Source organism: Bombus flavifrons, chromosome 17, assembly GCF_040668555.2.
Source record: "Bombus flavifrons isolate JBK064 chromosome 17, iyBomFlav1_principal, whole genome shotgun sequence".
NCBI lineage: Eukaryota > Metazoa > Arthropoda > Insecta > Hymenoptera > Apidae > Bombus > Bombus flavifrons.
In genome coordinates, this window is record NC_138458.1 from 4,773,761 (window position 1) to 4,791,683 (window position 17,923).

Consider the following 17,923-nt stretch of genomic DNA (forward strand, 5'->3'; position numbering starts at 1 on the left):
GGTTTTTTATGGCCAACGCTTACCGACCGATAGTCTATTATTTGACTTTTTGTCGCCGACAATCTTTCTCATTATTTGGGCAGTAATTTGTTATTTAGTACTAAGGTACCTTGCTCAGTTGCGTCAGTTGCGTTGCTTTGTAAACTCCCAGTTTTATACCAGTTTAAAAAACTTACCATTCGCGATGAACGAAAAGAATGGTATTGGAGAGTCTAAATCGAAACAGAGGCGGCGCCAGGGAGAATCTACGCCTGAGTTGCCGGTCGGACGTGCGTGTGCTGTTGAACCGCTAGCGGTCAGTAAAGTGTTAAGATGTAACCGACGCTCAATTTACGCGAGTCTGTTTCTTACGTGGTAAATTGCATTTTACGAGGCAGTTTTCGTGCGCGGCCAGAAAATATATTTTTCTTTTATTTAAAAGTGGCAGCGTCCAACGAACCTTAAAATTTCGACAAGATTCAATGAAATGTCGTAGCAACGGTATCAGCAAATTTAGGAAAACTTGGTGAAAGAAAAGATTGAGAAGGAATCGTGTGAGGAAATGACGAAAATGATTGAGGACAAAAATGACGCCGAACTTGCAAATATTCAAGCGATGAAGATGATACGTTCGTAGAAATTTTAAAAAGCAAAGATTGAGTGTTTTGAATTAGAATAGTGACACTGATATGGAATAAAGTTTATTTTTGTCTTTGAAACGTCATTCAAACAAACTTCATTTTTACATTTTACATAAATTAGGTGTAAAATTACATAAATTAAATTAGTTTGTTTTTGAAACGTCATTATTCTTTTCTGTTAAAAGCTACTGGAAATAAATGTGTATTTCTAAAGCTTGTACGTACTAGCTTCTATTTTTATACTAATTTATTTTCTCCTTTTATACTAACAAACTTCATTTTCGCGGTTCATATAAATCAAGTGTGAAATTGCATAAGTTAAATTAGTTTGTTTTTGAAACATCATTATTCTTTTCTATTAAAAACTACTTGAAATCCTTCTAAAGTTTACACGTACTAGTTTATATTTTTATACTAATTTATCTTCTCTCTTTGTACTAACAAACTTTATTTTCGCGGTTCACGTAAATCAGGTGTGAAATTGCATAAATTATATTAGTTTGTTTTTGAAACATCATTATTCTTTTCTATCAAAAACTGCTTGAAATTCTTCTGAAGTTTACACGTACTAACCTCTGTTTTTATACTAATTTTCTTCTCTTTTTATACTGACAAACTTCATTTTCGCGGTTCACATAAATCAGGTGTGTAATTAAGCGATGGAAACTAATGTAATGTGTCGCAATTACGTTGTTAATTACGTTGTAATCATCGATAATTGACGAACACTGTCCAGCGACGAGAAACAAGTTTTTCAACAGCGAAAGAAAACTTGTGCATCGATCTAGGCCAAATTCATGAAAGAGGAAAGTGTATCTGTAGATGTGAAGCACGTTAGTGCCACCTTTCGTCTCAGTTGCAAAGAAAACTTATTCGTTCCATTCGTTTTGGGCAGATGGCATAAGCAAAAATCAAGAAACAATTGATTAATGTTTATTGACTCTTTGATTTGATTTCTACAAAGTTGACGCTACGATACACATCTTCTAGCGTTATTAATAACCGGACTACGAATTTTTAGTTTTCGTACTTTTCATATTACATAGGTTTCGCGTATTTTACATAAACCACGTTAATAAACATGTTACATATTTATTTCTAATTTCAGCAAATTTATTAATCTATTAACAGCAATGCATGATTCCCGATACTTTCATATAATAATCATCGTACAATCAGTTTATCAGGTTGTACGAAGTACAAGCGGGACAATTTGAATTTCTTTAATGCCTTTAAGGGACGTACACAACAGCGGTCACGCTATCATAGGAGAAAAATAGGAGAAAAATTTCATCGTATTCGATGAAGAAATGTTAGTTATCACTCGACATTTTTATTTTTTATTTCATTAACACAACTGCAGAGGTGGAACCTACGCGAACATTCATCTCACCCGTTAGACGTCGTAACAACTGCTTCACTTTGAACGAGTTTCTTATATTTTCGCATATTACGTGCACTTTGTGCGTTCTTGCAGTTTTTGAATCTTCTCCAAATGTATCAAAATCCGCAGTATAACGATAACTATAAGATTAGCAACTAAGTGATTGCGGATTTTGTTATTACCACTTAACGAACCTACTCTAAATCTAACCTAACCTAAAAACGTTACCAATAAATGTAGGTACACGTATGAATGTAATTCATATTTCGTAAATATCAACGTAATACGTATGTATATGTATGTATGTGTAGGTATTCTACATTTTGCAATTTATCTTATTCTATTTGTTCTACATTTTTCAATTTATCTTATTCAATATTTATTTAATATATTTATTTTTCATATTTGTGTTTTATATTTATCCTATTTATATACACAGTGTATGTATTCCACACTATTTGCCATTCATCTTACGTAATGTCACATATTTTCTAATTATAATTTATAATATATATAATAAGTTGAATATTCGGACACGTTTCAGCTGAGTAAAAATCTATGGCTTAATAGTCATATTTTGTCTTCAAATTTCTTCTTCCGCTAGTATTTAAATTGTTCTGTGCATATGTGTAACCTATTTGACACGTACCTTATATAATGTGACACGTTTCCTACGTATAGGTTGAACATTTCGACACGAAAACAAAAAAATAAAAATAAAATTTGGCTGCATAAAAATCAGCAGCGTATTAATAACAATTTACAAAGGGCGATCGCGCTATTCAAAACATTTTCTTCGCAGTTCTTCACAATTCCTGTAATTAAAGTAAAGGGAAATTGTTCAATTTTCACACATTTCAATTAAATTAAATTAAAATTCTGATAATCACGTCAACTGTGACGCTGCCTATCTAAAACAGAAAAAAGAGGAAAGAAAAACACTGAATCGATAATTTGATAATTACAATGTTCGTTATTTATTGTACTCGGCTGTTCGTGGAGTTGGCGCTCTTTTTACGTGCGCGTAACACGTGCCACGAACACACAGTTTCCGCGGCAAATTTGCTCGCGTGTACCTTAACAAAATTTTGCGTACGCGCCTTACGCTTAGCTCAACAAAACTTTCGCTAGAAACTTTCGTGCTTTTCATGTGCCTGGCAGAAGTTAGCGTACTGAAATCCCAAAGTAAATTTCCATGCAGATACTTACGTAGTGAACGAGTGAAATTCCACTATTGGGCTGGCAACTAAATGATTGCGGATTTTGTCATTACCACCAATGTCAAAATCCGCAATCACTTAGTTGCCAACCCGATATTTTATTTCAATTCTTGGCTTTTTAATTAGTTAAGAAAAAAATATATATATCTTTTTTATTGCCAACTATTTGCAAAATCTAAAGCGAATGTTTCTCTTGCAATTTGTTTAGGCTATGCTCGTTGACCTTGACTCGACTGGTGATTTTACGGTCATTAGGCTCCGATTTAACGTCGATTAGCATCGCGGTGAAGATGCAGAGCTCGAAGAGGACGCTGCGCTCCAACGAGATGGCCATTCCAACCGGTGGCATGCTGGACACCGAGCTAGAGCTGCAATTCGCGCTTCAGTATCCGCATTTCCTGAAGAGGGACGGCAACAAGCTGCTGATACAACTGCAGAGGAGAAAACGCTATAAAAATCGCACGATGCTCGGGTACAAGACGCTAGCCGAGGGAGTTATCAATATGGCTCAGGTAAAAAGCAATTTTCGACCTACAACTACATTCGATAAGCACGTTCTATTCGATAAATACACGAGCATACGATAAGTACAAGATACAGAGGAATATTCTTCTCGAAAATCCTCGTTTTATGCGTCGTCACTACGACGACTTTCTTAACAGCGAGAAGAAAATTACTTTCGTCGTTTGAAATTTCCTTTGTCTGATCGTATCGTGTCGGCTGCGACGACCTACGTTTCGCTTTTTCTCTCACTGATTTTTTGTAACGAGCCGGACAAGTTCTCGTGTGTCTTTGAAATCGAGACTGGTATCATTTACGTTTTAACGACGTTCCAGCTTATCTGTTGGTTCTATTCCTACGTCGACCAAACTGGCACAAAACAAATGCTGTTTTCTACGAGATCAGAGACATCTTACGGCTGCTTTAGCGTGCGAGTGGAAGAAATTGTGAAAGTTGCAGGTGTACTGCGAATCGATTAACATTAGAACTACCAAAACCAATGAAAATGACTGGTGTTTAAAAAATACGTAATAATGGAATATTTTTATATTTTTCGATTTATTACTTTCTTACAAAAACATATACATTTTTGGTATTGTTAATCCATCTGGGACCATGATCCCTAAACAAGGGTTGCCACATTTATAAAATTGTAAAACCAGTCAATTTGGCTGGTGTGGTAGTTCTAGTGTTAATTTGCGAAACGAAGAAAATATATTTCTTTAGTGCATCAATTGAACTATCTTCTTTCAAACAGTTTTACTCTTATTTACTGTTGCCATGATATATATATATATATATATATATATATATATATATATATATATATATATATATAATACATAGTATTAAATTTAAAACGAAGAATTTGTGGAAATTCCACTGTACACAATCTGGCAGATGATTATTCTATTCCATAATTCAATTAGTCGATAAACCAATAAATGCAATAAATAATCGAGTAACCCTCGAAAACCTAAATTATAATAATTATATATATAGTAAATAACTATCATATAAAAATTTATCAAAATCACTATACATATATATGTAGCGCTAGAGTAGAATTGATATATTTATTACTGCGAAAGTTCAGCTTAATTTGAAATTTAGCTATACATCATCCCTGTTGCGCTGTTATTATAGCGGCGTTCGAATCTCCAGAGATTAGATTACAAATGCATTAGGCTAAATCGGGACATCTTGTGCCATGATGCAGCTACGAATATGCGAATTAAGGTTGTGAGTGAAAGGAGAATTACAGCTAATTTAATATCCTTGTCTAATATATTATCAAGAATTTATTTAAAAAAGTATCAGAGGATATCCAGTTTTCTAGCCGTCAAATCTCATCAGTTTTATTATTTAAATTGTTATTAATGATTATCGTTCGACTTTAGTGCGTAAAATCTAATTTTAGTGCCAATTTTATCTAACATCTTAAATAAATTTAATGAAATGAATTTAATTAAATTTTATATATTAAACAAATAGTTTGATTTAATACAAATGAAAAATCCAATTTTACTGCTAATTTTCTCGCAGTCTGTTAAATTCTCACGTAACAATTTCATTCGGTCAATTTATTTCTCTACGTGATTGTTCTGTTACTGAAACAGTATAAGTGAACAAAACAACAAAACAACAAAACAACAAAACAACAAAACAACAAAACAACAAAACAACAAAACAACAAAACAACAAAACAACAAAACAACAAAACAACAAAACAACAAAACAACAAAACAACAAAACAACAAAACAACAAAACAACAAAACAACAAAACAACAAAACAACAAAACAACAAAACAACAAAACAACAAAACAACAAAACAACAAAACAACAAAACAACAAAACAACAAAACAACAAAACAACAAAACAACAAAACAACAAAACAACAAAACAACAAAACAACAAAACAACAAAACAACAAAACAACAAAACAACAAAACAACAAAACAACAAAACAACAAAACAACAAAACAACAAAACAACAAAACAACAAAACAACAAAACAACAAAACAACAAAACAACAAAACAACAAAACAACAAAACAACAAAACAACAAAACAACAAAACAACAAAACAACAAAACAACAAAACAACAAAACAACAAAACAACAAAACAACAAAACAACAAAACAACAAAACAACAAAACAACAAAACAACAAACCAACAAAACAACAAAACAACAAACCAACAAACCAACAAACCAACAAAACAACAAAACAACAAAACAACAAAACAACAAAACAACAAAACAACAAAACAACAAAACAACAAAACAACAAAACAACAAAACAACAAAACAACAAAACAACAAAACAACAAAACAACAAAACAACAAAACAACAAAACAACAAAACAACAAAACAACAAAACAACAAAACAACAAAACAACAAAACAACAAAACAACAAAACAACAAAACAACAAAACAACAAAACAACAAAACAACAAAACAACAAAACAACAAAACAACAAAACAACAAAACAACAAAACAACAAAACAACAAAACAACAAAACAACAAAACAACAAAACAACAAAACAACAAAACAACAAAATCGAGTAATCTTTGAAAACCTATATTGTAATTATTATATACATATACAGTGAATAGCTATGGTATTAAAATTTATCAAAATTAAACACATTCTCGATATTCTCGTAAGTGCTACCTAAAGATTTCATTCCTCGCTAAAATAAAAATTGTTTAAATACATATTGTTCCCTATGGGGTTGCAAGGTTTCCAACGAATTTATCATCCATCTACAGTATCTGCACCGTCAACATCCTCTTCGAGGTAACAGCCTCTCATGCTTAAACCCAGCCGAACCTCTCTTCGCCGTGTAATTTTGTAAATTCAGGTTCGTCCACCTGAAACAAAAGCAGCCGGCTGCCATGTGAGATTAGGCCAGAAAAAAGCAATTCGTTTCTCATCGAACTGTTACACTTGCGTGTGTGCACAGGTTCTCCAGAAGCAGATGGACCTGGAGCTGGAGCTAGTGTCTGACAAGGCGGAGAAGTACGGTGGCCACTCGGTTGTGTTAGCCCGCGTGAGCGTGGTCGCGCTCAGCTCCCAGCCGGTCGACCAGGACAAAAGACTGATGAACGACCCGAACGAGAGGCTTTGCCCCGAGTATAGCGACGAGGAGGAGGAGTTCAGCTCAGAGGGCGAAGCGGAAGGCAGCGACAGCGAGCCAACTCTTGAGATGGGACACAGACGAAAGACCCGGGCGAAGATTCCGCCCAACGCCAGGGTACGTGAATTGAATTACATACGTAATTTGTTTCCTTGTTTGTGTATGATGAATGTATCATTAATATGTATGTTGTCCGCCACGCGAATTTTATTGGATTGAACGGAAAGTTTCGCTTTTACGGCCAAACTCGAGGATGTGTTCTCTCCTTTACGTGTGTTGTTTTCGATGAATGTGTGCACCAATTCCTTTCGATGTTGCACCAGTTTTTGTCCGACCAATGTGGTCTTGCGTTGTTTTGGTGAACCATTTGTGAACTTGTGCCAGGGCAACAAGAAACAAGTACTTCCAAAAATTGTTTCACACTGTACAGTTAATTATTGACTAGTGAACAATACCAAGTACAATTGAATTGAATTGAGATTAGTAGCTCAAACTCTTGCGTTGTTTTGCTAAACCATGTGTGAACTTGTGCCTGGCCAACAAGAAGCAAGTATTTTCAAAGAAGATTGTTTCATTCTCTACAATTAACTGTTGACTAATCAACAATACCAGGTTATAGTTGAATTATATTAAGGTTAATAGCCATTGCTCAAACTCTTGCGTTGTTTTGGTGAACCATGTGTGAACTTGTGCCAGGCCAACAAAAAACAAGTACTTCCAAAAATTTGTTCAGACTCTAAATTCTAAATTCAGTTAACTGTTGACTAGTGAACAATACCAAGTTACAATTAAATTAACTTGAGACTAATAGCTCAAACTCCTGCGTTGTTTTGGTGAACCATGTGTGAACTTGTACCAGGCCAACAAGAAACAAGTACTCTAAAAGATGATTGTTTCATTCTCTACAGTTAACCGTTGATTAATCAACAATCCCAGCTTACAATTTGCTTTCTCTCAACTATACAAGAGCATACGAACCAAACAAATATTAATTAAACAACATTAGAAAAATTGCTGCGATAAACGTCAATGCAAATAGCCAGATTTTCATCATCAATAGAATCATCAATAGAATCATCTTTATTCTTGCAGCAAAGAAATCTAAAGCAGAAGTTCATAGCACTGCTGAAAAGACGGTTCAGGGTATCCGAGGACCTCGATCAAGATCAAGAGGAGATTGGGCAAAAGCTGTCAGGTAAGTACACATACATCAACTGTTCCTATTCCAAAACACAGTAGCCACGTGAAAAATTGTGCCAATGTTTCACCGATCGTCTTATTGATTATTTTATAGACTCGTTAACTGGATTTGTTAAAGGGGCAGAAATGGAAATCGAGGAACTGTTCGACGAATTGGAAAATTTTTCAGACAGTGGCCCCGAATTGGACACGATGTCCGTCAGTAGCACGCCCAAGCCGTCCCTGCGCCCTTTCTTCAGCTCTAGTCGATCTCTTCTCGCGCCTCCTCACTCCGGTAAGTGAATCGCTCGTTTTCGTTCGTCCAAACATTGTTGAGTATCGTAGATTTTGTGATCATGTGAATCTCGATTGGCAAATACGAGTTGCTCGATACGACGATCAGTGCGGCGTAAAGAACAGTGGAGCGAAAAGAGAAAAAATACAGCAGGTGTACATAACGCGAGACCTGTACAGATCGGTCTAATTGTTGCCTCTGTCGAAATAGTTGCGCACACGGTAAGGAACACTGTGGTTACATGGTGACACTTGACAAGTGTTACCTATGTTTCCATTTTGCTTCTGCTAGAAAATAAAAAGACAACACCTACATGTAGAGAAAACGACCTAGCGGAACAATTATCTTCGTTTATTTATTTATCTATTTCTAATTACTTGTTTGAGCAATGTAATCGCTGTTGATATCTAATTCCCTGTCTTGCAGTCTTTTCGTAGTTGTGTCGTAGGCGTAGGACAAGAGTTGGCAATTCTAACAAGCCTAGCGATCGCAGCAAACACCTACAATATTTATTTAGAAGCATTCGACATGAAATTCTGATATTCTACAAAAATATATTACGCTAAAATGCTTGACACGAGTATCCTAATCGTCTCTTTTTATCGATTGTCTGAAACCTCAGCGGAGGTTTATCAAAGAACCCGCGTGGCCAGGAGCGTGTAATTATAAAAGTTAGGAAACTTGATATAATATTGTAATATTCCTAGGCAAACAATGAGAAATATAGCAAAGTAGTTTTTCCTATACAATACACTGAAGTATTAATAATTGACATTAAATTATTAATAATTATTATTATTAAATTACATTCAAGTTTTCTTATCAATCCTCTTTTCTAGTAAGAGAAATATTGGTTTTTCCGTCCCTTTTTTGCTTATCCTTCTTACCGAGGATTCGAACTCGCGACGCGTCGTCTTCAGTTCTGGGCCTTAACGAGCGTAGCTGGCTGCCCCACCATCCTCCTTTCTAGTATTCGATATTAATTAAAATCTTTCAACGCTAATTCGAATATCCTGAATAATATAATTTAATTGAAATATCTGTAATCGTTTCATTTGTACTTGGAGCAATACCACTGCGTCCCAGGTCCCAGAAACTTCCCAAATTATTTACCATCGTCCGTGATTGTTTCTTCGTTCGTTTGAATAGCGCAGATTCGAAATACGACTAGCAAAGTCGTCGAAATGCAACATGAGTAACGAACCGACAGATATCGCACGTTGCGTACCGATCATTTAGACAGAAACGGTTGAGTAAAAATAGAAGCGTAAATGTTGTTTCGTTGCCAATACGGATTCAGATCTGTTTAACTAAGTGAAAGTCTGGTGCGTTGGCTTTGCATTGTTGCATGTTACGATTCGGTAGTAGTAACCAACGAGGAGACCGGAAACACTGCTGCGACAGCCATAGGTCAGCAGAGCGCAGGTCAGCCAGCTAAAGAGAAACAGCGTATCGGACACACCACTCCAGGTATGTAAAAGCACACCGGATCGTCGCCATTTCCAAGGACAAATTATTCCTGGATCGTTTTTCTTTCTTTCTTTCTTTTATTTTTTCTTTTGTTATTAAGAATCTTTGCTTCGCCGCCGAACGAGCATGCCTGCGTGAATTTCAACAGCATGACACGTCTTTTTTTCATTTTTTCATTGACCTTCTCGCGACGATTTTGCTGCTCATCGGAAAAAGAGTAGATCGAATGAGTTCATTTGATTGTAGATCTTTTGTCGTTATTTTTTTTCTTTTGATATTTTCGTGCTGTCGTGGCTATGAAAATGTGCTTGGTAGCGGAAATTAATGTTATGATATACTTTACACGACAAGGAGCACGATAGTCGGTGATTTTCGGTAATTATGTAATCGGTAAAATTGACGTTTTAACGTGCAACGTGTTTCGCGAGAGTAATTTTGTTCTTACAGAAACAGGGCAATTTTTCATATCAAGTGGAAGATTTATGTCGATTGATCGCAGCGTAATCGCATATTAATATTCTTTGTATCCTTGTATTAATATTATACACATATACACGGTGGTTGGTAACTGGTGGTACAAACGGAAAGGGGGTGATTCTACGCGAAAAAAGAAGTCGAAAATATAGAATAAAAATTTTTCGTTTGAGACTTTGTTTTCGAGAAAATCGACTTTGAATTTTGGCTCGGTACGCGTGCACTTTATCACGTCTCGTTATAACGGATCTCACTGTAGATCGTTGTCTCGATGGAAAAATTTAAAAAAAAAAATAAAAAAAATTTTTATTCTATATTTTCGACTTCTTTTTTCGCGTAGAATCACCCCCTTTCCGCTTGTACCACCAGTTACCAACCACCCTGTGTATATATATCTGACAGCACGTACACTTTTGTAGTTTAAAACGCAACTCATATAACGACGTACTTCTTTCCTCTCTCCTTAGGAACAATAAAATCAGTTGGTCAATTATTTCTCTAATTACTCGAAATTAACCTATTTGAAATTCACTTTCATTTTCCAAATTAAAACATTTGTAATTATCTCTAAAAAAAAAATTCCTTTTTAAGTAGAATGCTATAATACACGAAAGTGTTATATTTCTGTTATATGAAATAATCTAAGGAACTATTCCAAATATCGTTTGCCATGCAATGTTTTTCAATGAATCATACCAAGAAATATTTAAAACGATGAAATATTCCGAATCTAAAGCCTGAAGAAGCGTTTCGAACAGAATTTGCTTCGTTTCGAGGGCGACATCTCGCGATGGTCGCAAATCTTATGTAGGTGGACGTGCCTTGGAGATTTCAAGCTGATCTTCGCTCTTCTAAAGGGAACCATGCATTTTCTTATACACCGTTCGATACAGTTTTTAATTCTCTACAAAAAAGTATTATACAATTTTAGTCTCGTAAGACTCGTTGTATGAAAGACAAGGGAAGATAACATGGTGCTCTTACGTCGCGTTTTCCGTGTCTCCCATACGCTGCACCCAACGAAGTTAACATTGCAATATCTTTCAAACTGTCCATTTTCGGATACAAGTAGCTAGATACTTTTTTGTAGAGAATTAGAAGCTGCATCGAACAACTGTGAAAAAAATATATAGTTCCATTTAAAGGGTCAAAGGTCACTTCGAGATCTCGTAAACGCCTGCACCTAGGCAAATCTGCTGGTTATCGTGAGACGTCCCGCTCGAAACAGAACAAATTTTATCTGACAGACTTTTTTCAATAATTTATTCATTATTTATAAATAATTTAATTGGTATTTAATGAAATTAATATTTGCATGGGTCGGTTCAAAGTTACTCGTCCAGTATCAAGTTTTGAACGTAGAGAGGAAGAAGTAGACAAATAATTAAAATTAGACAATCGCGCTAGTATCTGGCCAATGTGTATTTAGTCAGTTTTGGCTTATTGTTAGTTGGCAGACTGAAACATGTAGCTACATATGGCGGTGTACGCAATTTTGTAGATTGCAGAAGGAACTCGAGCGCGTGAATCACCTCTTGCTAACCGACAGAAGTTTGCTGTTTCGTGATCAAAGATACGAAACTCGGTAATTAGATGTCTATTAGTTCCACCGTACACCAGCAATGATCGTTCAATGTGCAATTTCTTCCTCGTAGTACCTATACACTACCAGCTAAAATCACAGTCAGCCTCGATAATTTCATCACTTTTCACTGCGACACTGGACGTTTCAGTTACCTTAACACGACAAATGACCCAAGTCAAAAAGGAAAACCTTTTCAAACCGACTCCTTCGTATCCTGGCTCATTTCTCTTCTGTCCTTTAGAAAACACAAGCGAACGAAGCATTCGGTGGAAAGACGAGCAACAGTCGTCAAATCGAATAACAAAATAACTCAAAAATAAGTGCGAGGAAAAAGTATTTAGTTGCATCCTCAAAAAAGACAATTGCTCTGCTGTTGCATGTTGATCGGCGCGGACCAAATTAATTATCAGGCGAACGTACGCCAATCGGAACGAGTCATCCCATTTGGTTGTTTATTAATAAATTAACACCGCAAAATTACGTTCGTTTTTGCGCCGAATGCTCTTCTTTCATCTTCATATAATTGATCAAAGTGATTTCATGCTGCATACAATATATCGAAATTATTCTATTGCTCTTAACCAGTCAGCTGTAAGACGAGTATACTCGTCAAACTGTAATATTCTGCAACATAAAATGAAGTTGTAACAAAGCAACAGTTTGATTTTGTAATTTTAGTCACCGACACGCCCCGTCATAATACGAATTATCGCCATTTCTTCATGACGAGTATACTCGTCGGACACAGCTGACTGGTTAAGGACCTTCGTATTCCCATTATCCTTGCGTCGTACGCGATCAGCACGCTGACAAGAAAGCCCTCGTTCGTGGTAGACGTTAGAACACACCTGTAAGACCGATACTGATATATCTGTAAGGAAATGAGATGGAAATAAACGTTTATCTACCATCTGATCTCTTTTGTAGTCATTTTTGTTTGCTTCCGCGACGTAATGAAAATCCAGTTCGATTTCTCTCAACGATAAAGAAAAAAAAGGAAAGAGAGCGGGCAGATCTCTCTTCCCTCAAATCGAACGTCCAGATCGTTGCTGCAGAAGAGATTGTGTTAATCGTGTGTCTGTGTGCCTTTTATACGCCTGTCTGTACGTAGCGAATTTAAACAAAAGTGAAAAGCAAATTGCAACACCAAAAACCCTGCCCGCTGGCCTCTCTCTTTCTGCCTCTCTCTATCTACTTGTACGTACGTATCTCTTTTTATACTATGAACTATATTGTTACATCTATCGCTGTCTCTCTTCTTTTACTAACTCTACTTGTTTCTTACTCTCTCTCTCTCTCTTTCTCTCTGTCTGTCTCTTTCTATCTATCTATCTCTGGTCGCTGTACCGATTAACACGCCATACGTTCGATTGCGAGTGTTCTTGAAGCTTCACTGATCTTCTTAACGAATAGAAGCGAAAGAAAAGAAAAGAAAAACACATGTCCGACTGTCTCGAATCACGAACGCCTGTTGCCCGTTGCATTTTGCGCGCAGATTCGTGTGGTGTATCCTTTTCCATTGATACGTTTTAGTAAGTTCTCTTATATATATATATATATATATATTATACATACTATATATGTACGTACATATTGGGTTGGCAACTAAGCGGTTGCGGATTTTGTCAATATTGCTGATCTTCGCTCTTTTAAAGGGAACCAGGCACTTTCTTATACACCGTTCAATGCAGTTTTTAATTCTCTACAAAAAAGTATTATACAATTTTAGTCTTGTAAGACTCGTTGTATGAAAGACAAGGGAAGATAACATGGTGCTCTTACGTTCGCCTTTTCCGTGTCTCCCATACGCTGCACCCAACGAAATTAACATTGCAATATCTTTCAAACTGTCCATTTTCGGATACAAGTAGCTAGATACTTTTTTGTAGAGAATTAGAAGCTGTATCGAACAACTGTGAAAAAAATATATAGTTCCATTTAAAGGGTCAAAGGTCACCTTGAGATTTCGAAAACGTCTGTACTTGTCATTAGGTGGTATTGACAAAATCCGCAGTCACTTAGTTACCAACCCAATATATCGTCGGTTTAACAGAAGAGCGACGCATCTGGAGGATCATCGATTTTTGGATATTCGGGAAACTGTCACTCCTGAGGGAATCTCGCCTGCTATTTTGCAGGAATATTTAGTAAATGTTGTTAAAATATTAAAATGGTTATTATACAGGGTGGTTGGTAACTGGTGGTACATGCGGAAAGAGGGTGATTCTACGCGAAAAAAGAAGTCGAAAATATAGAATAAAAATTTTTTTTTATTTTTTTTTTAAATGTGGCGGATTGGTACCAACAGGACGCCGACAGGTCGAGGCATCAACGCGGCGCAACACCTTTTCCCATCGAGACAACGATCTACAGTGAGATCCGTTATAACGAAACGTGATAAAGTGCACGCGTACCGAGCCAAAATTCAAAGTCGATTTTCTCGAAAACAAAGCCTCAAACGAAAAATGTTTATTCTATATTTTAGACTTCTTTTTTCGCGTAGAATCACCCCCTTTCCGCTTGTACCACCAGTTACCAACCACCCTGTATATAATTATAATAGCACGATTATAGTAACACAGTTGCTTTAATCGTTTTTTAATTGCAATACGTGTAAACGGTATGTCATATGGAGACCTGCGAAATCTACTAATTTTTAACTACACGCAGTGACGAATAAACCTTTTGAGGGTATCATAATCATTTCAATTGCTCGCGTGAATCAAATTTGGAAAAGTGTAGCCCGGCTAAATGGACGTTTGTCAAACCTCCGATAGGAAATGAATATTTACGTTCAGAGATCCCTTGGCTAATCTGTCGGAGGACGAAATTCAATTAGACGATGAATATGAACTTCGTGCGTAGTAATTAATCAGTTAACTGCGTTTCACGAATATACGCGTGAAAAAAAGAACTTCAAATTATCAACTTTGCAGACGTCCCCTGCTTTTACAGTTTGAACATATTGCAGTTGCCACTTTGTCGCTGCAAATTCTGCAATGGTAACGAGAAGAAATTGTTTTATCGCTGAATGGTTGAGCAATTGATAATTTCGAGTTTGGCTCAGGTTCTCTGGAAATTCAGGATTTCCAGGAAAAGCCGCCTAAACGTCTCTTGATCTTCATTTAGCGGTGTCGCACTTCTGGCAAACTGACAACACGCGTACAATGTATCGAACCGAGCCATCGCGTCGATTAATTAAACGCGTAGTGTACGTTAGTACAACGATTCGTTTGAACGCGTTAATAGAGCCGTCTGTGTGTGTGTGTGCGTGTGTGTGTGTGTGTGTGTGTACTTCTCTGCGGGTTAATCGATCACACATTAATCAATTGCCACGTACGTTATTGATCGTAAAGTTGGGGCCATAATCGACGAGTGAAAGGAGCAACTTGATTCGCCTAAATCTAATTTAATTTCCTAATAAATTGCAGAATAGAGGAAAATGTGGTGCTGTTTCCCTAAAAAAAAATTCACCTCTTTATTCGCAAATTCTTTTTTACTATCAAATTAGTAATTTCAAATGAATGTTAAGCCGAACCTTCGAAATATCCCTCAGATATTCTCTACGCGTAACCCACATCTTCTCCCCCTTCTCAGACAAGATGAAGAAATAAACGAAATAGGAATTTACAAATTATGTCCCGAATTTACGGTCGGCAACGCGCGGGTAATTTCCTGCGACACGATTAGGCAAATGCACCGCGACGAAGAGTAATGAAATTTCGTTGCAGAACGTGGCGTGGATAGGCAAAGTGACGATAGTTCCCGAAGAGCGGACAGCGACTCGCACCCGGAGAATTGGACGGATCACGAGGCGAACGATCCGCCGAATTACGTGACGGGCTCGCCGCCCAAATCGGAACAGCATAACAAGGCCGAGAACACCGACAAACGGAGCAGGCTTTTTACTCGCGACAGAGGCGTGCCGGCCACCAATAAGTCCAAAAAGCATAGCCTCAGTGTGGACCTGAAGCCTCCTGCCGACTTGAATAGCTCGGAGGTAGATGGAAAATTCGATCGTACACAGCATATCGTATCGTATATAGTATACAGTGTATCGCTGCTAGAATTACACTATACAATAAGTGCACTATGCACTATATATACTACGCACTATGTACTGTTATGCACTATGTACACCATGTACACTATGCACATTATGCACTGTATACACCATGTACACTATGCACATTATGCACTGTATACACCATGTACACTATGCACATTATGCACTGTATACACCATGTACACTATGCACATTATGCACTGTATACACCATGTACGCTATGCACTGTATACTATGTACACTATACGCTATATACACTATGCATTATATACACTATACGGCATATACACTGTATATTATGTACACTGTGCACTACATAGACCATGTGCACTATACACTATGTACAGTAGTGTATCACTGCTAGTATATACATTTATCTTGATATCGTATATAGTGTACGGTGTATTAAATACGAAAGCGACGTCACCGTATCGTCGCTCGTCTCACAGCTATTTGACGAAAAAGATTCTCCCACTGCATAGAAATGCAAATCGATACGACATAAAACAGATGAGAATGTCGATTCTCCGCGGCTCCCTTATTTACGTACGTATCTTCGTAATCAGCGACGCGTATAAATTCTCGATATATTCAATTTATTGTCCATGATAGAATTTAATTGCGCTCGAACGTGAGAGCAGTCGCGATCGTAATCTTGAAACATTTGGCTCGTACGTCAAGCTGGAAACGCGCATTTAAAGCGGGCCACGTATTGTTTCAGCCGAGGAAAGCGTTGGTCGAGCAATTAAGCCGGGTCTTACCGGATGACAGTTTGCCGGACGCTGTGTCGTTGGTGTCGCTGGCTGATCCTGGCGCGGCTGTGCTGGCCACGAGACTTCAAGAGAGGAACCACAGGGTCCTGACGACCGCCTCTCCGGCGGATATTCGTGCCACGTTCACGTGTTTGGTCACGCGAATACAGAAATTGTAACTAATAATTTACTTAACGACATAACGATCTTCCCTTTAGTTAATCAGTTAGCTGTTTTTCACGAGTATACACATCACGAAGAAATTACGATATCTCTTGTCATGACGAGTATACTCGTCATGAAGAAATGGCAATATTTTGTATTATAACGAATATAAAACTGCAGTAACCAAATCACAAAATAAAACAGTCATTTAATTGCAACTTAATTCTATGTTATAACAGCCACTCTGCGTTTGACGAGTATACTCGTCGTCGCTTATTTCTTGCGGCACATTTTATGTGCACACTTTTCGAAGTTTTCGAAAAGTCCGCAACAACTACGAGCGTACTCGTCGCAACGCAAAATATTGCCATTTCTTCGTGACGAGTATACTCGTCAAAAACAGCTAACTGATTAATTAACGGTTTATCCTCACTAGTATTTCGCTGCGAATCTATTGGAAGATATAATTCTAATACAATATAAATACAAATATCATAGAATAATGAAAATATTAATAACAATGATAATATTTATTAATAACGAAACCATCTTGTCATTTCTAGTTGTAACAGCTCCGCTAAGCCGCCGGCACCGATCAAAGTAGTCATTGCTGGTGGTGACGGTTTCGTGAATGCAGTGCTCCGCCACTACGTGGATCAGCTGAGTTTTCGACCGCAGAGTTATCTCAAGTTCTTCGTCGTGCCTCTGGGCTCCAATACGTTGTCCAAATACCTCGGCTCCATAGACGCCAAGTACTCGATGTTGTTCGGTGACGAGTGGAAAGAATTATTGGAAAGGGAGGGCGGTGGCGCGAGCGAGGGTGCGGCCAGAGTTTCCGAGTATTTGGCTTCGGCTGGTACAACCTTGCTACTGCCGATTGCGGAAGCCATGGTTACCTACAGGTACGATATCCAGGCGGTTCAATTGATTTTTACGTATATACATTATGGATTTTCTTTACACGTTACTAGGCTACCCGAGTGGCTTTGCCCACCCAGTATTTTCAATTTATGAGATGCTTTTAGGGGTTGAATCTCGAAAAAAGCTCGAACACGTGTTTGT

At 37.2% G+C, this 17,923-nt stretch overlaps 1 protein-coding gene across 9 annotated transcripts in view; it reads left to right on the plus strand.

Moving 5' to 3' along the window:
- The window catches only part of KrT95D (phosphofurin acidic cluster sorting protein KrT95D), a 172,346-nt gene that overhangs the window by 143,798 nt on the left and 10,625 nt on the right, over positions 1–17,923 (plus strand). For 5 of the 9 annotated variants that reach the window (XM_069130835.1, XM_069130838.1, XM_069130844.1 and 2 more), the window contains 8 exons: positions 3,433–3,736; positions 6,702–6,992; positions 7,968–8,070; positions 8,170–8,349; positions 9,715–9,819; positions 15,610–15,878; positions 16,666–16,871; positions 17,425–17,763. In XM_069130835.1, the coding sequence (XP_068986936.1) occupies positions 3,433–3,736; positions 6,702–6,992; positions 7,968–8,070; positions 8,170–8,349; positions 9,715–9,819; positions 15,610–15,878; positions 16,666–16,871; positions 17,425–17,763 (1,797 nt within the window). The remainder of the gene's footprint in view (positions 1–3,432; positions 3,737–6,701; positions 6,993–7,967; positions 8,071–8,169; positions 8,350–9,714; positions 9,820–15,609; positions 15,879–16,665; positions 16,872–17,424; positions 17,764–17,923) is intronic. The other 4 variants (XM_069130837.1, XM_069130839.1, XM_069130836.1 and 1 more) reach the window with 3 other exon arrangements.